Raw genomic sequence first — 24,795 nt, 5'->3', positions numbered from 1 at the left:
ACTAGGGATCTCGGGAGGAGCACTAGGGATCTCGGGAGGAGCACTAGGGATCTCGGGAGGAGCACTAGGGATCTCGGGAGGAGCACTAGGATCTCGGGAGCACTAGGGATCTCGGGAGGAGCACTAGGGATCTCGGGAGGAGCACTAGGGATCTCGGGAGGAGCACTAGGGATCTCGGGAGGAGCACTAGGGATCTCGGGAGGAGCACTAGGGATCTCGGAAGGAGCACTAGGGATCTCGGAAGGAGCACTAGGGATCTCGGAAGGAGCACTAGGGATCTCGGAAGGAGCACTAGGGATAGAGGCTGCCGGAGCAGCGGCACGAGGAGCAGAGTCCACGGAGGCCGGAGCGGAATCCGGCGGAGCAGGAGCAGGAGCCGGCGGAGCAGGAGCAGGAGCCGGAGCGGAATCCGGCGGAGCAGGAGCAGCCGGAGCGGGATCCGGCGGAGCAGGAGCCGAAGCCGGAGCGGGGTCCCGCGAAGCGGCACGAGGAGCTGAGGATGGAGCTGGGGATGGGCTGCCGGAGCGGATGTCTGGCCTGGGAGGCAGAGGTTTAGCATCCCAGGCCGCAAAGTCTGTCCGGCGTATCTCCTCTGCCTCCCGCTGCAGCTCCACCAGCGCGGGGTGCGGGAGACGAGGAACCCAATAGTCCAGTAGCAGGCCCAGGCGTATCGCGAACCCTGGCCGTCTCAGGGCGAACGTGGACGTGCTCTTTGACTCCTCATACTCCTGGATAGTACGGAGCAGCTCCTCTAAACCCTCTGGTCCATGCTGAATTCAGCGAGCCTCACCGTATTCTTGGTCGGGTCCTTCTGTCATGAAATGGTGGTGGTGAGGTGGTGAGGCAGACGCTGGAGACCCAGGTAGGTGAATGGTGAGTAATTTAATGAAAATAAGTCCACAAAAACACAGAGTCCGCGGCCAGGCAGCACGGCTGAGCGGAAGCCAGGGCTCAACGCCGGTAGCAACTGGTCATACAGGCGGCTAAACACACAACGGCAGACAAAGGCAAAGTACGACAACGACAAGGACCCGACGAGGAACAAAGGACACAGGAGGGACTAAATACACTGAGGGTAATCAAGGGAATAAGACACACCTGGGAACAATCAAGGGGAAGACAGGACAACGAGGAGAACTCAGGACACAGAAACAGAATAAAACACAGAAAAACACCGAAACTGACACACATTTCTTTGAATTTATGGCTGCAAGTCATTTGGGGCGTGTCTCTCTCGACCTGTAATGAACATTGTTATCAATTTTTGTCCATTTCTGAAAATTGTATTTAAATTTAGCTTTTAGCTAGTGTGTGTCTTTGTCTCCACATAAAGATCCAGACTCTACACGCATGTTTGTGCCATAAAAAAGATGCAACTTCTTGTAGTTCTAAGCATGTCTTCACAAAGCAGTGAAAGCGCAAGCATCTAAGATTGGGAGTGTCTGTGAATACTAATATACTAATTCACAGGCATTACCACAAATTTCTAATTGAATCTGGAGTTTAACTAGGCCATTTTAACCTGAACATGCTTTGACCTAAACAAGTATATTGTTGCTCTGGAAGCATGTTTAGGACAGAGTTCCTGCTGGAAGGGAGGCAAGGTGTACATAGGATGCTGAGTATTTTCAATTGGGTCCTTCATAGAGCGGCTGTATTTACACTGCGAATAATTTATGCTCAGAAGGTGAGTTCACTTTCAGATTTTTTTAAAGCTTAAAAATAAAGTGCAATTGATTAGCACTTGATTTATAATTATGCACTACTTTGTATTGGTCAGCAATAAAAAATAATAATTTAATAAATTACACAAAAGTTTGAGGCTGTGATGTGACAAAATATAAAAAACTTGTTTGTAGGCAAAATGACATTCAAGCAATCAATCATGACATAGACATATCAATAGCTGGATTTATTATTTAAAAAATGTGGCATTAAAAATTGCTTTTATATCCAGCAGTTACTTTACCTGCATATCCACTTAGCATTGCCTGAAAAACAAATTGTGAAAATTCTACAAGTTAACACATCCAGAACTGACAGATACACATAATGTGTGAGCAACTGTTTTAAGTTTTAGGGTGAATTCTATTACTTATTTTTAATGCACACACAAATAGTTTCTGGCAACATTTTAATCATCATTCTTCATTTGACAATATCTTTTTTTTATTTTTATAAATTTGTTTTTTTTGTGGATGTTGTGTTTGTGGTCCACAAGAGCTCAAAAGAGCACTTCAGTTCAGGGTACCTGCAGTGGGTATTTTTCCCACCAGGGGGCAGCAAACACCTACACGACTATCAGTCCGTTTGACGGAGACAAAGAGCATGACTGGTCAATCCAATCACAGGAGACGGTGGAACCTGCACTTACAGGATGTATCAGATATAACAGAGAAACAGATATTCTTCAAAGTTTCATGAAAAAAAAAAAAAAACATTTTTACGAGTTACTTTGTTTGAATTCCGACCATATTTGAAGTATGGTTGTTTTTGTTGTTGTTTTTTTTAATAAGTTCTTTTTAAAAAAAAGACAACTTTTCAATAGAATAAAGGATTTCCATGCTAGTTCACATTCTAACTCAGAAGGTGGCGGTAATGTTCACTTCCAGCTGTTTGACAACCTCCTGTGAGATCAAAGAAGAAGACGAAGAAGCAGGAAAAGGGAGCGAACATTTTGATCTAATATTCCTCCACTTTCAGAAGCTGTTGCTGAGGTAAATAATAGGAAGGTGATTAGATAAACGTTGTTTGTTGCTTATTGTCGTGATTCCTGTTGGAGAGGGAAATGGTTCAGCGCATGTTATGCATATAAAACGTCCAAACCTTTCATTCTGTCACTTTGTTTAAAACACTTCAAACGCTCTGACGTGTCATGAAGGTGAACTCTGTTTAAACTATTAAACAGTTTGTGGTTTATGATTCATTTGTTGGATTTGTGAAAACTCACCAAAGGGGGATTTTAAGGCTGTTTGTTGTTCTTTTGCTTTTGGGGGGGGTTTCGGGAGCTTTCCTTTCAAACTTGTCCTGTAATATTTTATTCTATAAAATACAGTTTGCAATATGTGAAACTGTTGTTAAATTTATTATAGCAGAACAAAAAACAGCTTAAAAACTATTGCCACTTGTTTAGTTCAGACCTGGACAGGGTTGCTCTACACTAGGGTTGTACAATGTGCGGTTAGTGGGCCTTTTGTGGCCTTTGGAATAAGTTTCTGTGGACCCTTGGTTGCAATTCAAGAATGGTGCAGATTTGGCCCTGCGGTAAGCTGATAATTGGCACTCTTTGGATTTTTAAAAAATAATTTTTCTGATATAAATTTTCTATTAAAAAATGTTGTTACAACACAGTAGTTTCCTTTGTATTATCTGTGAGGGTTTTTTTTTATTTGGTTAGTAGGATCGAAAACATCCGGCACCTTTTTCTTTGACAGCAGGCAGATGGGCAGCCATTTGTTGGACTTTTTTACAGCAAGGATTGTTGAATAAAAAAAAAATTCTAATTAAAAATAATTTATTGATTTTTGGTGCTAACATTGAGGAGGTGTTGATCCAGAAGTGAGCAGCAAGAATAAGGTAAAGAACTCTTCAGGTCTCATTATATTGGAAAATAGTGCATTCAGTAATTACAGTGGGCTGTAAATTCTACACAGCATGTGTAGAAAGAGCAATCAAGATTTGAGTGATGACATATTTATTTGGGTTTTCACAAGATAAAAAGTTTAACAAATCACAAAATAAATTTTGATCCATCGCCTAATCAAAACCTAATCAGTGCTGCATATGCATGAGTTGTTCAAAACAAAATGCAGCGCTCTGTTGGAAAGGTTGCATTTTTGGTACATCTGATGTTGTTCAATGCTGTACATGTTAACTCATTATAAAGAAATAACAGCAGTTGTGTACGTAATCTTATAGCTCATTTTTTACAAACCCCCAAAGCTTTTATAGTTTCTAGTTAAGAAAACAAACAGTAACTTTCCCAGTTTGGATCTCATTTTGCAGCATTTGCTCCACAAATCTATCCTCAGTCAATTTTTATTCTGTAATTCCACAGCCCCATAAGACATTTTTGAACATTTTCACTGCACCTGCATAAAAAATAGCTGTAAAACTGACATTTGTTTTGTTAATAATCTTAACTTTTTTCATGTCTTCCATTATTTACCCACTGGATTGATCAGCCATGGCTGAAGAAGCTGCAAATGTAGTTCATCTGCTTAAAGCCCAGAAGGAGACGCTAATAGACATTCTCAGAGCGGACGCAGATTTTGTTGTGCAGTGTGCACATTCCCGTTCTCTGGTGTCAGATCGGGGCTACGAGAAGATTCAATCGTGTCAAGTTCCTAGTGAAAAGGTTCAAGAACTTTTGGATCAAGTCATCTTGAGAGGCTCCAAAGCAGCACAAGGAATGTTGGACCTGCTGAAGGAAAAACAGATGCAGGAGACATTTCCCAGGCTTGATTTTGTTAAAGATCTGCGTGTGAGAACACCATCATCAGGTACAAAGAAAAAGCTCCTGTGTTTTCAAGAATCTTATCAGTAAATGTTTATAAAATGCCAAATATAAGAATATGTTTTCATTTACAAGTTGAAGAATCCGAATTACAAGATCCCATGCCAGCTAAAAAGACCCACCACAAAGGTGAGTCCCTCTCCAGTGAAACATTTTCCCTCTCACAGTCAAACCAGCTTTCACAACATCTGGTGCTCTGCTGGTTATTGTTTCACAGGCAGTGGCCTGGTGACAGAGAAGCAGCTGATGATTGTGGCTAAGAGCCTTGGCAGTTCCTGGAGGGAGATTGGCAGACTGGCTCTGGACATCCCGACTGTGACATTGGAGCAGATTGAAGAGGAGAAAAAAACCTTCTCGGAGCGAGTCTTTGCCATGCTCAACTACTGGCGCAATCAGAAGAGGGAAAAAGCCACAGCCGCTCACCTGCACTCCCTCCTCAGTCAGGAAATCTTAGCAGTGCCTCTTGAGAGCATCAAATGCCTGCTGGAGACTGACTGAGGTCTTCGCTCAAGAGAGGCTGAGCACTTTTAAAGAAAATGTTTCTACTGGGGATGCTTGGGTTTTTTACTAAAAAAAACAAAAGAACAAACTTTTATGTAAAGACTTGACTATTATATTTTTATACTTTTGTATTACTTTTTTTTTTATTTCTGGGTGGGGGAGGTTTACTAAATCATGATTTAATAAATCTATTGTCTCTGTCATTCACTTATTCTCAGAAAATTACTGATCATTCTTCACAAGTTCTTTTAAATTTATCAAGCAAAGAAAATACGTCAAAAGATTCTCTTAAAAGAAAAATCTCCAAAAATAATGACCTAACACAATTATTGGTTGTAAAATTGTTGGAACTGTAACTTACTCTTTTTAGGTTGATTAAAATGGTTACTTCTGAATCTTTTAACGTTGTGTTGAATAAATAGGATATAACATTTATTTTGCAAATTGTCTTGCTACCATGGACAGCGGGCGGACAAGTGTTTCAAAGATCAGCATTATGGTTTCAACTATACATATCTATTGGCTGCTTCTGAGTAATGACTTTTAAGAAAACCTATTTTATCAGAAGTTAAATGCAACATTCTAACTGGAACTCTAATTTGGTTGGATGAGGCCAACATTGAGCTTTTCTGCCAAATACAGTCCAGCTGAATAAATAAAGAAATTCAACCAATGCCACAGTGGAGGATCTGTGATGTTACAGGCCAACATCTTTCCCTCCAAAATTTCCTGGCTCATCAAAATATCAGGAAAAATAAATACATATTGATGTGGACTCTCAGTAAACTGAAGATGGATCACAATTGATCTTTCAACATTATAAAAATTTGGCCAAATCAACCTAGAAATGCTCTTGAGACTCAGAACCAGCCTTAGTTTTTTGGCTTCCACCACAGAAAAGCTGTTGTGGAAACTCAAAATAAGATCTTAAATTGTTTTGTAAAGAGAAATAAGAAAAGATGTTTCAGTTGTGTGATATGTAAAAGAAGACTGTGCATAGGGTACTGGTGATTAAGAAAAAAATAATAATAATAATGTGATTTCTAACTAACTGAACAATTGTTCCCACAATATTAATGGTTTTATTTAAAGACATTGTACACATCTTTCCCAGGACTGCCAATAATCAGCTATAGCATTGCACAATCTTAAAATTTCATTAATTCCAGATGCATAAGTGAAATTCAATTGACTTTCTTTTCAATCAGAACATTAACAGAGTTCTTTACAAAAACACATAATTTTTCATCTGAAATGTTATCTGAAAGTTAAATCATATTTTGTTGCGAACTAAAAAGAGTAAATTAAAATTTAATAAAAAATTTACATCAGATATACTTATTTTTGTGATATACATGTAATAAGTACATAATAGATTCTGCTGTTCCTCCCTCTCTGCAGACTATTCTCAGACATCATTAATTAACTTTCACTATGGGACAAAGGTTGAGTCCCTCCTACATTGTTCTCACCTTTGGTTTGTTGAATGTTTCTGCTCTCTTCCTGTTTATGCAATCTATAAAATTTTCAGAGGTTTGGCAGCTCTTTCAATAAGTCTTCGTTTGTAAACTCTTCTAACAGCAGCAGACCGATTGATAATGGAACCATCCACTGGTGACCTGACTGATCCTCTGATCAACCACGCAGACGGACAACTCTTCCTTCATGAAGCCTTCAAAATTATCGTGGAGGAAGTCCTCTGCAAAGGCACGGATGTCAAGGAGAAGGTCTCTGAAAATGAAAGCACCAGAAATGCAAATGCCTGTTGGATTATAACTGGTTTTCTGAACTAACAGCCATAATCTGTGCATGACTGGTGCAGGTGTGTGAATGGAGGGAGCCAGAGGAGCTGGCCCGGCTGCTGGATCTGGAGCTGAGAGAGAAGGGAGAGCCACAGGAAAACCTCCTGCAGAGAGTACGAGATGTCGCCAAGTACAGCGTCAAGACAAGTAAGACCTGGCAGAGACCATCAAAAGTGTAAATCACATTTTTGTTTTGTTGATTCTGATGGAAGTGTTTCATAATACTTTCAGGTCACCCACGTTTCTTCAATCAGCAGTTTGGTGGCGTTGACTATCACTCTTTGGCTGGACGTTTCCTCGCTGAGGCTCTCAACACTAATCTGTATGAGACAAAAAAATACAGCAAAGCCAAAAGTTTGCCGTAGCCGTAGACGATGTAAAAAATTTTATTTCACTAACATTTATTTCCCACTGGTGGTACTGTTAACCTTTTGGGATGCTAAGCCCACTAAAGATTGGGGTTATGACATGAGTCCTTCCAGCCTCAAATACTGGAGAATATTCTTTCGGTTTAAGTTGATTGATCTTCTTCAAATAGCTGATCAAAAGTGTATTTGCCTGCTTTTTTACACTATCTTGCAAAAGTTTACATGCATCCTGATTTATTTTACATTTTGTCAAATTGCACAATCAATTTCAGTGCAGTTTTTTTAATTTCATGTCATATACTTTAATAATAGTTTATTATTTTTCTTTATTAAACAAAAATCTGAAAAGTGTGGTAATGCATACTGTACATATTATACCCTTTTTAATACAAAATAATAACAAAACAAACAAAAAAAAAAAAAACGACCAGACATTTTGTATGTTATTTATAGCTTCACTTATGAAGTGGCACCAGTCTTTGTGCTGATGGAGGCTGAGGTGCTCAGAGGGCTCCGTGAGCTGGTGGGCTGGACAGAAGGTGACGGCCTTTTCTGCCCGGGAGGCTCCACCTCCAACATGTACGCCATGAACCTTGCACGCTACAGACTCTACCCAGAGGTCAAAAGCCAGGGCCTGTGGAGTCTCCCGCAACTCACCATCTTTACATCCCCTGAGGTACGAAGGTCTTTTCAGCACTGCATACCTGAGAGAATAAAGCGATGTTCAAAATGTATAAGGCAGGCCAAAAATTTGGAAGCACAAGGTTTGTTTTTTTCTGTATATAACATGGAAACTCACATTTGTTTTTTTTACTTCTTCTCTGAAGTTGTAACTCTTACAAATTTCTCTACTCTAAAATGCACAATACAGTTAATACATCACAAAAGCCATAGAACTATTTATTCTTAAGAAAGGCATTATAAACAGAAATTTAAACTTGATTTTACCTCATTTATAATATTTCTGTGTATTTTTTATTTTTTTCCCAGAGCCATTACTCTGTGAAAAAGGGGGCTGCATTTATGGGTTTTGGGATGGACAATGTCATCTTGGTAAAAGTGGATGATGGGTAATTATTATTTCATTCTTCTTCATTTATCTTCAAAAATGCCAGACATATGTATGTACATGTTGTCAGAAGAGCTCATTTTACATCTACCTTCTATGGTAATCAGAGATTTTTCAAAAAAATAAATTCACTCTCACTATTAGGTACATTCATTATAAACCTCAGCAATTAAAATTAAATTGTTAGCCTATGCCTTTGCTTTGCTCATCAATGTGTTTATTTTTACTAGAGGTCGCATGATCCCAGAAGACCTGGATGAAAAAATAGAGCTTTCAAAATCTCAGGTAAATATTCTTTAGTTCAGTTTATGTTTAGAAACGTAAGATAAAAGGATTACTGTATTATCTACTGTCACCTTGACCGTCTTAGATAATGTATGTTGCGTCATATTTACCACCCTGTAACTTTTTCACATAATGACATAATAAAAACCACATCCTTCATTGCATTTTATTGAGATGTTGATTGATGAACCAACACAAGTGCTTTGCGTAACTGAGAAGTGAAAGGAAAAAATGTTCCTTTCAATTTTTAAATAAATAGGATTCTTTAAAAAAGCGATGCAATGTTTTAATCAACAAAACAGAGTCAATACTTTGTAGAAGTGCTTTTCACTACAGTTAAAGCTACAGTCATTTGGGTTTTCTCTGTCAGCTTTGCACCATTATAGACTGAAATTTCTGCCCATTCCCTTCCAAAATAAGTCAACCTCAGTCAGATTGGATAGAAACTGTCTGTGAACAGCAATTTCCGGGTTTTGCCACAGATTCTTACTTTGATTTAGGTTTGTACTTTAACAGGTTCACAGTTACACATAAATACGCTTTTAGTGTAGCTCAGGCTGTATGGTTAGAATTGTTGTCCTGAATGTCCACTCCAGTCTGAAGTTCATTGACTTTGGACTGGAGTTTGAATGGGTTCCATGATCACCCTGCTCCATCTTTCTTACCACCAACTCTGACCAATTTATCAGTCCCTGCTGATGAAAGGCATGAAGCTGTGACAACCATGTTTCCTGGAAGGGATGGTATAAATGCACTAATGATGCTTTGAGCCCCACCACAACCTTCTCCCTTCCCTGTCTGCTGTGTTCCTTGGTCTACTGTTATCTAATGAATACCTTAAGCCTTGACTTTCATTAAATTACACACATGTGGACTACTTGTAATCTAATTTCTAGTATGTAATTAGACTAACTCCTAAAGGCACTGAGTTTTATTTAACCTTGGATCTGTACGGCTTCTTCTCACTTCATGATGTTACACTTTGTTGGTCTTTCCCCTAAAATCCTAAACAAATAAATTGAAGTTTGTTATGTGTCAAAGCGTTAAAATGTTCACCGGGTAATAATACTTTTGCAAGAGATAATGAGTTAATGTTTTCTTCTATTAGGGTGCGGTTCCATTCTTTGTGAGCTGCACATCAGGCACCACGGTACAGGGGGCCTTTGATCCACTGGATCGCATAGCCGATGTTTGTGACAAACACAAGCTATGGCTGCACATTGATGTGAGTCCTCCAGCGATATAATACTTTCTGTCGAAGCCCTCTGATTTTGCTGTATTTGTTTAAATCTGTGGCGATTTAAATGTGGGGCGTTTTGTTGTTTACTTGCTTGTCTCAGGCTGCCTGGGGAGGAAGCGTGCTGTTTTCCAAGAAACACCGTCATCTGATGAAGGGAGTGCACAGGTATTAATTTAGTTTTAGAAAGTATTGCTTTTCTAAACTAAAAAAGGTATTTTGATTTGTGTCTTTGCAGCGACACAGAGGTTTTAGTCACGTTGTCAGCAGGTTTGTTAGATGTGCAATATTTGTTAATGGTTTGGTACCTGTGTATCTCCAGGGGAAGCTCAGTAGCCTGGAATCAACACAAGATGCTGGTTGCTGGCCTGCAATGTTCTGTTCTGCTGCTTAAGGATACAACGGTTGGGTTTTATTCTGCATGATATATTCATATAAAAGGTTTTACTATACATTATTATTTTTTTATCATAAACAAATGTTTCCGCAGGATTTACTGAAGAAGTGCCATTGTGCAAATGCAACATATCTGTTCCAGCAAGACAAATTTTATGATGTGAATCTGGATGTTGGGGATAAGTCTGTGCAGTGCAGCCGCAAGGTGGACTGTCTGAAGCTGTGGCTGATGTGGAAAGCAGTCGGCTCAGCTGGGCTGGAACAGCGTGTAGACAAAGCTTTTCTCCATGCAAGGTAAAAAATAAATACATAAATAAAAACATTGCAAAAAAAAAAACAAAAACGTTAAAAACATTTCATTTTTCTGAGTAGCCTGCAGGCTCAGTAATGCTTGTGGGCAGCCTTGCTGTATATCTGGTTTTATTTCTCCTCCTTCCTTCCTTTTTTTTTTTTTTTCAAGCTGTCAGAGCTAATAATGCATGAAAACACTCTGTCTTAAAATATTTCAATAATGTCACTAAAACAAATTTTTAAACAGTTTAAACATGTTCCACCTCTCTGTATCTGAAAACCTGATCTCTGGCACGTGTAACCTAAAAATAGGTGGATCACGATGTAGCACATTTGTATTTTAAAAAGCTAAGTTACTAATATACATACTTAATTTTAGTTAAATAAGTTCACGGTCGAAGTGTTTTAGCTTTTCCAAACATTAACAACAAGGAGATAAAATACTTCAGGTATTACATTCGAAAATAAATGTTTCTTCTTGCTTACATTTACTTGAATAAGTTAGTGGCAATTAAAGAAAATGAATAAAAAATAATGTAAAAGTTTTTTTTACAGTTCTTTTTTTTGCAGGTATGTGGTGGATCAAATGAAGAGAAGAGAGGGGTTCCAACTTTTGAGGGAAGTAAGTTTACATCTAAATCAAGTAAAATATTATTTTTCAACAAAATGTTTTTACTATATATTGAAACTTTACTCCCATGGACAGCCGGAGTTTGTGAATGTGTGCTTTTGGTTCATCCCGCCAAGTCTGAGAGGGAAGGAAAAAAATGCAGACTACCAGAACAGGCTGGCTAAGGTGCGTTTCTGTTTCAGTGCGTGATTGAAGAATAGTGTGTCAGAGTTTCAACTTTCAAATTACAGTTTGCCCAAATGTATTTTGTAGACATTAATGGAAATGTTATTTTTAGCTTATTTTAATAACGAAACTCTTTAATTTCCTAATGTATCTTATTTATCTTTCTGTCATTTGGGTTTTGTTCATAGGTTGCTCCAGTAATCAAGGAACGTATGATGAAACAAGGCACCATGATGGTCGGCTACCAACCTCTTGGAGACAGGGTCAACTTTTTCCGCATAACCATTTTGTCACCACTGGTTTCCCAAAAAGACCTGGACTTCTTCCTGGATGAAATTGAAAGACTCGGAAATGATTTATGACACAAATAATTGTCACAGATTGTGGAAAAACATTAAACATCCTTAATCATCACTTATTAAGCTTACTGTAAGAGTATAGTGGCATAACAGCACACTGGTACACGACATACCTGGATAAATAAATAAATTAAATTAAAAATAAATAAATAAATACACTGTTACCCACTATTTGTATTTATCTTTATTTTGTAGATTTTTAGTTTCCCTACTTCGCTTTTATTGATTGTCTTTTATAATTTACTTCTGGAAAATCATGTGAAATATAATTGATCACATTTATAAACATCCGTAATTGATATTTTATAAGAATAACTGCAAGAATACGCGTTCGGGTTAATTTCTTCGACCCCGAACCAAAGACGGGTTAAGTGGTCACGTGCTCCTCCATACGACCAATCGCAGCTCTCTCCGGGTAGCACTTCCGGTGATAGTATTTCCTGTCAGTGTTTGTAAACTGAGGAAAAAATTGGAACCACGACAAGCCATAAGAATCCACAAAACCGTACAAAATCGAAAGGTGAGTGTTTTGCGTGGCAGCAGTTTCCATTCGTCCGTCTCTAAGCTCCGTGTAACGTTTCGCCCGGCTGTCTCTGGCTGCTGTAGCCGACGAGGGAGGCTTTGAGCCCGCCCTGCCAGCCTCTGCCTGCTGCCTGGCTGTTGTTGTCTGTTTCTGGGGGTGGGGGTCCGCTGTAGCTGCGCTAGAGTTGCTCCTTTATTAAACCTTCATTGTTGCACAGCTGCAGGATCAGTGTGTTTTACATATTGCTGTGGTTCGAGTAAAGATGATGTTATCGACGAAGCGTTTTTGTAACATAAGAAAACGGCATGCATCTCTTGGCGAATGATTTGACATTTAAATACGTAATTGTCTGGAAGCAAGAATTTCACTCTGAATTCATAGATGAGTATTTAATAAACGATGAGCGAAGCTCGGTTGAATGCTTTCTTCTTCTTCTTTTTAAGCCTGGTTACATGATTCGGTATACAGTAACCTAAAATATACATAAACCTTTAAGCAACTGCAAATTGAGGGAGAAGTCAGTCTCTACTAGGCAGGAAAAGCCGGTGCATTTATGATGCCACAAACGACTCACAGCTCCAGTTGCAGCAAAAGATTTATTCACACACTTAAAAATGATTTATTCTTTAAAATGTTGAGCTGCTTCATGTTGGTGTTTTGAATAAGAACACAATGAACTTTGTGATTATAAGACGTCACAAAGTTCATGACATCTTGATTCACCGGAAAAAAACATCATGAACTTTATTTATTTTTTGTCAACGTTTTACATTTGTATTAGTGGTGTAGAGCTGTTTTCATATGGAAATGTTAGTTGCTTTTACCTTTTCTGAAAACAGATGTTTTGTTTGTTTTTTGTCTCTCTTTCTCTTTTTATTTAATATAAAATACATTACCATATTCAATGGTAATGTATTTACCATTGATTCATGCTGATGGCTCTCCTGTCAGTTGTTCAAAAGCAGATTTTCAGCTACTTATTCCTGTAACATCTGTGAGTTCTCATAAACTGGCGTCTGACTGTTCTAACACTATGAAGTTGCACTTACTCTGTTGAACTAATGTGCAACAATCCTTTTAATACATAACTACCATGACATTAATCTCAGGGGGAAAAAAATACGAATAATGAGAATCTGTATTTAGATTTTTTTTTTTTTTTTTTGTTTTTTATGTTTGCCATGCCATTAGACCAGCGCCATTTCAATTTGACACTGGAACAGGAAGATTTCATTAAACTATTTGTTTAATTAAATATCAGAATTAAATAAACAACAAAAACCACAAGTACATTGAATTATGAAGTCTCTGTAAACAAAATTGTCCTTCAAAAAAGGTCTAGTTGAGTCCAACACATCAGACTGAAGACCAGTTTTGACAGAAAGAGAGAGAGAGAAAACTGAAAAACAAAAAAATGTGCAAATGGAAAATATTGATCTAATTTTAATTTGTCATTCCAATTTTTTTATTTATTGTTTACTGCAACAGATCTACATGACGCATCATGTTAGTGACTGTGTACAGCACATTTTGAACTGTTGGCTCTGGGGATAAATTATTTTTAGGTTCCATGAGATAATATTGATATCAAAGTCCTATGGATTTTATAAAGGAGAAATTTTGGAGTTATACAAAGATTATGGTTGTGAATAAGATTAAAATATTGATGGAGTCTTTACTCTATTACTGTACATCAAAAATGATTTAGTATATCAAAAGAGCCTGCATATAGGAGCTATGTGTTTGTGAAGCTTCTCCATCCTCCAAGTAACTCTAATCCTCTGTGTCTAAATAAAACTGCAGGAAAATCAGTAACATTTAGTTTAAGTACTTGAAATGTGATCAGGTTTTCTGTGTATGTTTGTTTTCCTCAGTGTTTGAGGAAATTTTCTAGTTTGTGACTTTGACAAATGGGATTAGAAAATAAGCTTCAGAGATCACTATCTCAACTTTTTTTAATTAAACTACCACCAGCTGTTTTGTTAAAACTTTGTTCATTTTGAGCATTCTCCATCAAAGTGTAATATTGAGAGCAGATAAAGATGGTTTTGATTTGATTTTTTTGATTTTATGTTTTGCATTGTGATGCTTGGTACACATGAGTTATAGAATAAGTCTGATGCATTTTGTGTTTTATTTTTTTGTTTTTTCTTTGCACCAAACATTTTAGGTTACTTCACCCAATAAGAAGCTCTCAGTAAAGTTTGATCTCAGTACTTGGTTGCATATCCATCCATGTGCCTTTATTTTCAGGCTTTGGTCCCTGATGGTTTGGGGGGGACTGTGGTCTCCTGTCACCCCCTCATCCTGAGCGAAGCCCACCCCTCTCTGTCCCCTCAAACACACACGCATTCAAACCACGGCGATGACACACCATTCCAACAATTCAGTTCGAGACCATATGAAATGGGTCAGTGGAAGTCTCTTCGTCTCCAAAAATCACCATCACGATTGCATTGTTGTGTCACATCCCTAATTCTAACCCCCACCTCCAGCTTCCAAGTCTCCATGAGGAGTCCTCCGACCTCACCACCCCCATTGGAACGCTCTGATGTGTTGCTGTTTGTGTTGCCAGGCTGGGTTGCTGGGCTGCGAGGCGGTGTTGTCCAGCATGGCCCTGATGCAAGCCAACAACATCCCAAGCCAGAAGAAGATGATGTCCTCTTCGGGTCATGGCCACAGGTCCAGTGGTGAGGACCACCAGACACATTCGCAGCACAGCCTCAACCATCATGGGCACCAAGTTCACCATGGACAAGGCCATCACAGTCACATGGGCCATGCTTCCGAAGGGAGCCTTCCACCGCTGGTGAGAGAAACAAAGACCACTCTCCATGTTTAGAAGTTTGCATATCTATCTTTTGCTGCTACTTCTTCTGATTATGTGCAAAACAAATTAGGCAATGGGAATATCACTCATTAAAATAATTTTATAATGTTGTAAAAAAAAATATTAACCTCCTTTTTCTGTGTTTGCTTCTTATTTTTTGTCACACTGAAAATTTTTCAATTAATCAGAAAAAAATTTGTACTTTGTTAAAGTTACGTAGAAAACAATTTTATTCAACTGCTAATTTTAAACATTTAAGAAAAAAGCTATCCAAACCATCCTGGCCTTGTTGGTCATGAAATGATTATTTAATTGCTGGAGTTAACATGTACTGTTTTACTGCACTTTTTCCCATCATTTGTCTCCACTTTAGGATCCAGTCAGTACAACTGCTTTGTTGGCAGTTCTTCCCTTTCCCAAATGTATTCCTCGACTATATCCAGTCTCTATTATGTTTTTTTTTCCTGTTTTAAAAGCTAATCCGAAAAGATGGGGAGTATCACACATCAAGGATTATCGATGGGAAAGACGTCCAGACAAACCAGAATTTGCAGCCCAAGAAGAAACACAAAAAGTCGTCCCATAAGGTAAAAGAGAAAGTGGAGGTGTTGATTCCGCACATGGATATGGATGACGACAGTTCCTTAAGAGTTCAGAAGAACTTCATCTGCGATCATTGCTACGGGGCTTTCCGGAGCAGCTACCACCTCAAGCGACATATTCTCACACATACAGGTGAGCACCCAAAAGCAGAGATCAGAAAAATAAAAAGTAAAACTTGCAAATTGAATTTATGTGTCTAACTCAAATAGGTCAGGACACAAGAAGTTCTTGGACATTCTGATAAATTGTTCACACCTCTGATTGTTTCTAGGGGAAAAGCCATATGCTTGTGATGCATGTGATATGCGGTTCATTCAGCGGTACCATCTGGACAGACACAAGAGGGTGCACAGTGGAGAGAAGCCGTATCAGTGTGATCGATGCCACCAGGTCCGTCTGTAATAGTTTCTGTTTCAGACAATTGATTTTTAAAATGCTCTACATCTTTATGCGAGTCCAAATCCTGCAGATCCCATTGGCATCTGCATTTTCTTGAACCAGCAACTTTGTTTGGCTTTCTGCAGAACTTTTCACGGACTGACAGGCTGCTAAGACACCGGCGGCTGTGTACAGCTGGCATGAGCAAAGAGGAAAACCAGTACTCCCAGGATGCATCTGCCCATACAGCTTCCTGGAGTCCCCTCCATCCCTCTAACAGCCGTCTGACTGTTTGACCCTCAGCTTCCTAACACCTGCCTGCAGCTTCACGACATCACTCGTGGGAGTTTTACTCTGAAAGTAACCTTAGCTAAAGACAGCCACACGATAGTTTGCTCTCAACTCCTCATCGTGGTTGAGTTCTCATACATGAGCAAAAGCAAATGGACTGATTTGAACATGAGGTTATGGCAATAAGTGAAGTGAAAAAAAAACACAGCTGGGTACTCTCAATTTCTGAGTCTCTACTTTTTAAATCTCCTTCCGACTTGCAGCTCATCCCACTGCACAGGAACATGTTACTGAGAAAGACACAAAACCACACCGCATTTAAGCATATATTAGCACAAAATCTTTAAATATCCAACACAAACGCACTACAGTTAAAATGAAGCTCACAGCAGATTTCTGAGGTGTTTATCAAAGCAAATTACTTAAATCAGTTAATTTAGCTAAAAGAGGAAAATCCAAGGCAGTTTATTTTAATGCACACTTAAAATGTATTTTTACACCCAATTAAAAAAATCTAAAATAGAGCTGCACCATCAATTACAAGCATACCTTGTAGTATCGGTGTTTGCAATATTGATTGGAATTCAACATACATTCTTCCAAAGTTTTATAAATTTGTGCTTTGTGTCCCAATGTAATATTTACCCTTGTAGACACAGTCTCACTGCATTTGGTTTCCAAGTCTGACTGAAGGCACCTTTCGACTCTGGGTTTATGAATGTTTATTTAATCTTTTCACTTGAACAGAAACACCTGAAAACTTTCCACCTGCCTAGGCCCTTTGTGGTGTATATTTTCTCTGGAGGGTCTAAAAACAGCCCATGTCTCCCCTGATGTTGATCGGCTCCTCCAAATCCGCAACACGACAAATGCATTAATTGCAACTGATATCGCCACCACTAATATGTTCACTACTACACTAAACCAGCTTCTCAATTTTCTAACCCTCCATCTGGACCACAGCTGCACAATCACAGCTGTGTAAAAATAATTCACCTGAAAAACACTAACATCTAATTGATCTTTTTATTAGTCGAGTTGGAGCGCCTATTGCCAAACGTTAAAAACAGACTTTGTTTTACAGTGGCTTTTGTCGCACTGTTGTAGCAATTAGGTGACTCACAAGTTTTAATGGGAACCAGATGTTTTGGCACCTTTGGTGAGCAGCAATCATTTTTTTTGCTAAATCTTTTTAGTTTCTCCAAAGTGCTTCCATAAAATAAATGTAAATTCATTGTGTTTACTGTCTCTGCTAGAAGACACTGTTGTCTTCTTGTTCCTGTTTGTTGATCAGAGGCTCTGTGATTTCAACAGACATTTACCCGTAATAAAGGTACTTAGCTTAGCCAGATGGACATTTTTAGTGTTCAGAATAGAATCAAACAGGTGCTGGTCATATGGATTATTTAATGTATAGATTATTTTCTCAGTTAGTTCCTGCTTATGATCTTAGTGCAGATCAAATTAAGGCATGAATTCATCCATAGATTTTAAATTATGACCACTGCCTGACTGAATTTGTACTTGATTTTACAGTGTTGTTTCTTTTTATGGTTCCTTTAACCTTAAGCATCTTCAGTGAAGATGGATCATTTTTGGCAAATAACTCCTTCAGGCTGGACTGTAATCACTGGACCGAAGACATTGCAGTTTTAGGGCAAGTTTTAACAGTTATTTAGACGAAATGTTGTAATAGTCAGGTAACTCTGTTGATATTAGCAGTGTAGATTTGAGTTTAGGGCCAATCACTGACTTTTTACAGCTTATATATATATATATATATATATATATATATATATATATATATATATATATATATATATATATATATATATATATATATATATATGTTGTTTTTTTATGGTTTATGGAATAGTGTTTCTTGGGTCTAAACTCAAAAAGTGAATCAGTTTTTACAAAGGTATAATCTGTAGTCCCATTATTTCCTAAAAGTAAAACCAACCATCTGTAAAATCTCAGTTAATCAATGATTAGAGCATTCTTTGTTTTAGAATTTGCATGTATATGTGAAATAAGCTTGTAATTTCTTTTTAATTTTTGGTACAGTTTTTCTGTTGTTGTTTTGTTTTGTTTTGTTTTTTCCCTGAGTGAAGGCTTTCAGCATCTGCTTTTAGAAAAAATTTAGTTCAGTTTCGGCTCACAGTAAAGGTTTTTGCTTTGTCGTTATTGTCTTTTTTTTTTTTTTTTCCGAACAGTAAAAGCTGATCATTTACTCTGCAACAAAGATATTTGCAGATGTTAACTCTATGTCAATAAAGATTTCTTATTTTACTGTAAATTACGTTTTCTGAAAAGCCAGGCTGATGTTCAAAAAGGTTTGACATTTATTAGCTCAGTGAATGTTCTGTGGTTTTCTTCAAAATCAGTAATGCATGAGTTTTGTCAGTAGATGGCAGCCATGACCAAACGAGGACCTATTTTCAGTCCAGTGAGAAGAGGCGGAATCGGGAAGTATTTTGCCCGTGGCTCGTGTAACAAAACGAAGAACTATATATATATTTTTACACTTACATCTCACTTCATTGGAACATGGCCAGTTTATTTCTGTAGTTAAAATCAAGAAGTAAAATGGGACTCATCACATAAATCTATCTCAAACACAATGACATAGTTAAAGATGAACAGTTAATACAAATTCATAATTAAATTAATCAGAAAATTATTAGTTAATTAGAATCCAAATAATTGGGGATGTGGCGTGCCATAGTGCCACAGGAAAATAATTGTTAAATTGACTTGCATATAGAATTTTAACATGTTTATGGCTTATTAATTCTGATTATTTTTGGGAAAATGAATATGCACAGATAAGAAAATTATAGCAAACATATATCAAACGTTACCTGGACCTACACTCAGCCTGCAGCTGAGTGTAGGCAGCATCCTTATTTGGAGTGAGAAGCAACTTGAGTTAGCAACACTGACTAAAATCAAGAAAAGTGTTATTTGATAGGTTGCCCTTAAGTTAAGTGGAAACCCAGCCAGAGAAAGGAGCGTATTTCTCCCTAAATGCTTTTGATTAAACTCACAATCTTCTGCCAGAAAGGTGAAAAGTCTTGTCCTGTATTGGCATATTAGCCGTAAGGTAAAGAGTGCAGATACCCTTTAACACCTTCCTCTTTGCTATTGACTTTTTAAATTACAGTATAAGGAAAGGTAAGATGAGATCAGCCTGAAGGCTGCTGGAAGTGCGCTCTCCCCCCCTGGGAGACATCCCCTCCTGCCGCCACCTGATTTACAGGACCCACAGGCCCCTGGCACTTAAAAATGGGCCCTACCTAAGTGAGGGAGATGGAGAGGAGATCTCAAAAGATGAGATAACATTCCATCTTCATGCACAGAGTGCTGAAATCATCTTGGTTTGAAATCATCTCATACTAATCACACAGTCAGAAGGTGAAGTGTGGGAGTGCTGGCTTATTCTCACTGTGGCTCCCTTCATCATGGAAGACTCCCCCAAAACACTGATTGGTGGCCCTCTATATTCTTCTCTCTCCCGCCAGAGGTGTACAAAAAAATACTTCCTCCAAATAGAAATCTCCTAGACAATCAGTAAATCTGAGCTGTCTGTGCCGTGGCACATTAACATACGGGTGGTTCAGAGGTTTACAGAAACAAACGCCAAACGGCAAGAAAACGTTCCGTCTTCCATCAAATGTTTGGCGGTGCCCTGATCAAACACATTACTGGGCTCACTGCAAGTGATTGAAACCCTCCCAACAATGGCTCCTGCTATCTTCCTCTCCCCGAGGTGTGGGAGAGCCTTTTCATCTCACGCTTTGATTAATAAAGGAATCGCTGGTTGGTTGAAAGCAACAATCTGCGCCCTCTGAGCATCCATCATGCCTGTGACAGCCTACCTCTCTGTGTTAATTAGCGGTGATATTTAAGCTGTCTGAGGTGTTACATAGCCGTCAGCTGTGTTGGTGCCGCCGCTCTCCATTAAAATTTCAATTCCTCTCCCCAGGTTTTTCCCATTTTCGTCAATGTCTTCGCGGACATGTCCTTGAGAACTCATACCGACCTCATGGATATATTTCAGAAACCTAAAGAAAATAATATCAGCAATGAGGATTAAAAATTAAGGAAATGTCTGTGAACACTTTTGCACATATTTTTTATGCATTAAAATCCTATGTCAGCAGACATGAGATAACATGAATCTAATTTATCACACTTTTGCTCAATAATTATTTGATATTAGATGAAGTAATTTGCCATAAATCCAAAGTTTTTTTCAGACAAGGAGCAGAGAGAATGGGAATAAATTACTTATTAATGATTACCAAATACTGCAATGTTCTCTTATACTTGAGGCTATGATTCTGAAATGAATTATTTATGTAGCTAAATCCAAAGAGGTATACCATCAAAATGAAAATTTTAAGATTGCAAAGCTGAAGAATATCTGGGTCAAACGAAACACGTCTTCGCCAAAGGCAGTGGTTTGGCATTAGTCTGAAAACAGACAAAATGGCAACATCCATTATAGGAAGTTATCACAGCTGCTGAGCCTAAAATCTAGAGAACATTTTTGGAGATATACCAGGGGGATGTCTGCCTTACAAAATGTCTCTGATGGGAACATTAAGTCATTTCATTCCTCAAACTGTCCCATATTCAAATGTGTGCCAGTACTTTTCTAATTAGTGTAACTCAACAAGATTAATTAGCGTCTGCATGTCACTCCCAGGACTCAAAACGTGCACGGAGGAAAAGACAAGCGAAAGCCATCACCCATCTGACAGGCGGCTGGGGATAATTTTGAATCTGGCCTACTTGCATTTAGACGTGCTAAGATCATGAATATTCATACATGAAAATCCACCTCCAGAGAAGTCAGAACACACAAACTTTATTTATTAGACTGTGTGCATAATGAATGAAAAAAAGCTGACTTAGCATTAGTCTGATGCTTTATCATCCAGTCCAAGTTTCTTGTAGAGATAAATTGATCTCAAGTTAGTTGACATTCAACCTACAAGGATGGACGTCCTAATTGTCAAGGAAAGCTTTCCAATAATGTTTCACCTTCATTATTCAACAGCTTTCAGGTTTGTTGCTCCTTTAAGAACAGAAAGTCACAATCAGGACAACTCTTATTGATGAACTGTCAAGTTATACTTGAACACTTTTTCTCTGGCATCTGTGAAGTGGGCAACACATAAACAGCTGTGCTTAATGTACTACCTTGTAATAAATTACAGAAACAATTGGGAGTGAGGTTATGTTCTGCAGTCAGTGAATGCCTAATCTTTGGTTTGGAGAATCAGAAAGAAAGGAGCAAAGATTGGGTCATAATAGGAATAGAAGGTGCCTTCAAGACGGTTGAGTTTGAGTTTGGTGCAAAAATGTAATTTACTGTATTTAATTACAATGATTTGTCAGTATGTGTAACAAATCAAGATATATATTTAAGTTAATTCAGTCTGGGTTAACCAGCAGATTCTCAGTGTATAAATCAAGCAAAACTAATCATAGTTTGACTAAATGAAGTAGGCTATATATATATATATGTTTATATATATATAGGAACAAGACATCATTAACCGATTAACAATATTCAGTAACAGCAAGGGTCAAAAAACATGGATAAGTGGTAATCTCAGGAGTGGCTGGCCAACCATAATTACATGAATGCAACAACACTGATCCAAGAGATCTCAAAAGAAACTGAAACAACACTTAAAGCACGGCCTCACTTAATGTTAGTGATCATGATTCAAAAACAAGAAAAAAACCTCACAGCTCCTGAAAAACATCTCGACAATATCCAGCAACATTGAAGTTGAACGCAGTGTTGGCTCATTACGTCCAACCTTTCGAGTCACAGATCTGGCTTTAGGGAGCGTTTGGACAGATTTATTTGACATAAAGCTTTGACATTTCAAAATTGTGAAATAAATTGAACACACCATAAGTTCTCAAGAAGTTGTTCTTCCAATAGTTTTCTTCTGTGTGTAATCGGCAAAGACTTATTTTCCTGTATAATTACGTTTTTTTTTTTTTTTTTTAATTATGCAGTTTTTCCATTATAGACAGTCTGTTAGACTGACAGAACAATGTGTGTCTGAGTTGCCAACAATTTATGAGTGGCTGCACTGTGTTCTTGTTTGGACCTGGCTCTGAACAGAAGGTAGATTAACGCTCATATTCATTGCTTTTACACATTAACAACTGTAGACTCAAACAATTTTTAATCTACCTGAATGCAGTTGTGCAGATTTAATGAAACTGTCATAAAATCTGGCAGCTGACAGTAAATGCTCTCAGCTCAAATGTTTATTTTTAGCTCATTTTATTCAGGCACAGACAACTTCAGTCTTGCCAGCACATGTGTCTAATGTGGATAAGTAGGATCTATATCATTTTCCCAGGGAAAAAGGAAAAATACTTTTCTTTTCACAGATGCTATTTCAAGTTTTAAATTTAGCTCTTGAAATATTTATTACCATTCACTGGGTGGACTGGCTAACATATTTTAGATCTATATGTGACTGGGATAAATAATCGCTGTTAGTTTAGTAATGTCTGTAAGTGTCCTATTACTTTTCATTGAGATGTTTCTGGTTTTCAGTGGGGGAGCCTTAACACCTTTTGATAAATTTCCATGACATTTGGTACAGGTGTAAATGTCTACCACAAGATGATTTATTTTGTGTTTGATGATTCTTTAGTAGTGCTTGAGTTGCTTTCATGACTACTCTCACTATCAGTATCCAGAGCAAGATGAGAGAAAAACAGATTGCTAGTTTTCGTCACAATTTTACTCATAGTAAGAGAATCACATCTGACCTCAGGTCGATCCTCAAGGTCCTGTAGAAAGGCATACATCTCCAAGGAGCCGCAACTTTTACATTCTGCATATTAAAGAACGACTAAAGGAGTGAAGTTATATACTAATCCACTTTTCTTTAATATGAAATGTAAAAAGTTATATTCCTAATGAATCATTGTTTCCAATAACTAAAGAGTTTAAAGATATAAAAGTTTGTGTTTGTTTATCAGGTCAGAGCAATTAATTTAAAGGTTTGAAAGTAGCATGATTTCACAAGAAAGGCCTGCAGAAATGGTTAACTCTATACAGGCATATTTGTCACAGCCTTTTCAAAAGTGCCGCCGAACAATCCATCACTCTTAAAGTTCAGGGAGATCATGTCTCTTTAAGATGTAGAACCTGTTTTCTCTCTCCTGCATGGCTCGATGTCACGGGGGCAAACTGTGTAATCTCCAAGTTATCAAGTTCTTTCGTGAAATTGTGCAATCCCACTTGACAAGGAAAAGTCCAAGGTTTTCCTCAGTCTCTTTTTTCCCAACAATTTCCTCCTTGAGCAAACAACCTCGGCATGTGAAGCGTGAAAGTAAAAGGTGGTAGTGAGGACGGGGGTGAAATTCAGGGGTAAATGGTGTAAGAATTTGTGCGGGGTTGTTAGGCAAGGCAGCGCACCCCATGCTATTTCCCCTCCAGAGATTTCCCTGGGTCAAGGCCGTTACAGGGACACATTCTGCATCATCTTGAATTCATCTGTCAGGCCGATGGAGAAATAGGCTCCAGATAGATGATGGTGTTATATGAACAGATATAACAGGCAGATAGGAAATGACTGTGGAAGTACATGGTTCCAGATCTATTATGAGATAAAAGGATTTACTTGGCTGTTTTGGGGTCTTTTGACCCAAAAGCGAACAAGATAAACTTGTCCATCTATTGTCTTATTATGTAAAATAAGAAGAGAAGCCAGCTTTTCAAGCTATCTACTCTTTTTTTTTCTTTTTTTTGTATATATGTGAGTGCCATACTTGCAAACAACCAAACTTCATTTTACGCAGGTATTCCACTCCATGCACTGCCACCAACACTTATCAGACAATTTTTTTTTTTTTTTTTTGCTAAAAATATTGAAATAAGCATTTTATGGGAGAAAATTGTGATTCTAACAATATTTTACCAGAACAAACATCATGCATTCCTGGTTACCTTATGTACTATGTTGTTCTTGAAAATGTTTCACCATCAAAATTTGTTTGCATTCATCCATCCATCTATTGTCCATACCCACTTAATACATATTGGGTTTAGGAGAGGCCAAACCTATCTCCAGCAGAGGCGAGAGGTGACAAGTCACCAGTCCATTACAGAATGACACAAAGATGACCAACCATGGGGAGGTCAAGTGACCGAATGTGTACTTTTTGGACGTTGAAAGAAAGCTTGAGTATGTAAAGAGAACACATGCATGATGCATGAATATAACATGTAAAGGTAATTTAGAAAAGGCCTTTGGCAAGGATTTGAACAAATTACCTTCTTGCTTCAAGGCATTAATGCTAATACTTGATGCATACGCCTCTACGTTCTCAGCCCAGAAAGTAGAGGCGTATGCTTGAAATAGTGACTGCTGAGGATTAAAATCCAGCAAAAAATTATCAGTTATATTAAAAAAAAAAAAAGGGGGTTGGAGATATTTGGAATGAGTGAAGGAAACTTAGCCAATGCAAAGGTACGTTCAGGTCCAAAAAGAAGAGGCA

General features: G+C 38.1%; 3 protein-coding genes across 6 annotated transcripts; all 3 read left to right on the top strand.

Moving 5' to 3' along the window:
- The first annotated feature begins 2,637 nt into the window (after window positions 1-2,637).
- Window positions 2,638-5,452, top strand: zgc:174906 (uncharacterized protein LOC571548 homolog). Of its 3 annotated transcripts, none has more exons than XM_055049417.1 (4): window positions 2,638-2,717; window positions 4,185-4,502; window positions 4,592-4,645; window positions 4,734-5,452. In XM_055049417.1, the coding sequence occupies exons 2-4, from the start codon at window positions 4,187-4,189 to the stop codon at window positions 5,012-5,014; spliced, it is 651 nt and encodes a 216-aa protein (XP_054905392.1). In that variant the 5' UTR covers window positions 2,638-2,717; window positions 4,185-4,186; the 3' UTR covers window positions 5,015-5,452. The 3 variants fall into 3 exon arrangements, with proteins under 3 accessions (XP_054905392.1, XP_054905394.1, XP_054905391.1); XM_055049419.1 differs by having other exon boundaries at window positions 2,649-2,732; XM_055049416.1 differs by having other exon boundaries at window positions 2,655-3,576.
- Window positions 5,453-6,134: 682 nt separating this feature from the next.
- Window positions 6,135-11,767, top strand: csad (cysteine sulfinic acid decarboxylase). The gene is made up of 13 exons (XM_055049394.1): window positions 6,135-6,744; window positions 6,840-6,966; window positions 7,051-7,141; window positions 7,641-7,863; window positions 8,178-8,257; window positions 8,487-8,541; window positions 9,650-9,766; window positions 9,882-9,946; window positions 10,101-10,182; window positions 10,269-10,468; window positions 11,036-11,087; window positions 11,172-11,261; window positions 11,450-11,767. Exons 1-13 carry the CDS (start codon window positions 6,616-6,618, stop codon window positions 11,621-11,623), a joined length of 1,485 nt encoding a protein of 494 aa, XP_054905369.1. The 5' UTR covers window positions 6,135-6,615; the 3' UTR covers window positions 11,624-11,767.
- A 278-nt stretch (window positions 11,768-12,045) lies between these two features.
- Window positions 12,046-18,004, top strand: znf740b (zinc finger protein 740b). Of its 2 annotated transcripts, XM_055049408.1 has the most exons (6): window positions 12,046-12,140; window positions 14,397-14,553; window positions 14,719-14,952; window positions 15,450-15,708; window positions 15,848-15,966; window positions 16,101-18,004. In XM_055049408.1, exons 2-6 carry the CDS (start codon window positions 14,509-14,511, stop codon window positions 16,248-16,250), a joined length of 807 nt encoding a protein of 268 aa, XP_054905383.1. In that variant the 5' UTR covers window positions 12,046-12,140; window positions 14,397-14,508; the 3' UTR covers window positions 16,251-18,004. The 2 variants fall into 2 exon arrangements, with proteins under 2 accessions (XP_054905383.1, XP_054905384.1); XM_055049409.1 differs by lacking the exon at window positions 14,397-14,553 and having other exon boundaries at window positions 12,056-12,140.
- The last annotated feature ends 6,791 nt before the right edge of the window (window positions 18,005-24,795 follow it).

This window comes from Poeciliopsis prolifica, unplaced genomic scaffold (assembly GCF_027474105.1).
Source record: "Poeciliopsis prolifica strain line A6 unplaced genomic scaffold, Auburn_PproV2 SCAFFOLD029, whole genome shotgun sequence".
Classification (NCBI taxonomy): Eukaryota; Metazoa; Chordata; class Actinopteri; order Cyprinodontiformes; family Poeciliidae; genus Poeciliopsis; species Poeciliopsis prolifica.
This window is presented reverse-complemented; position numbering and strand designations above follow the sequence as displayed.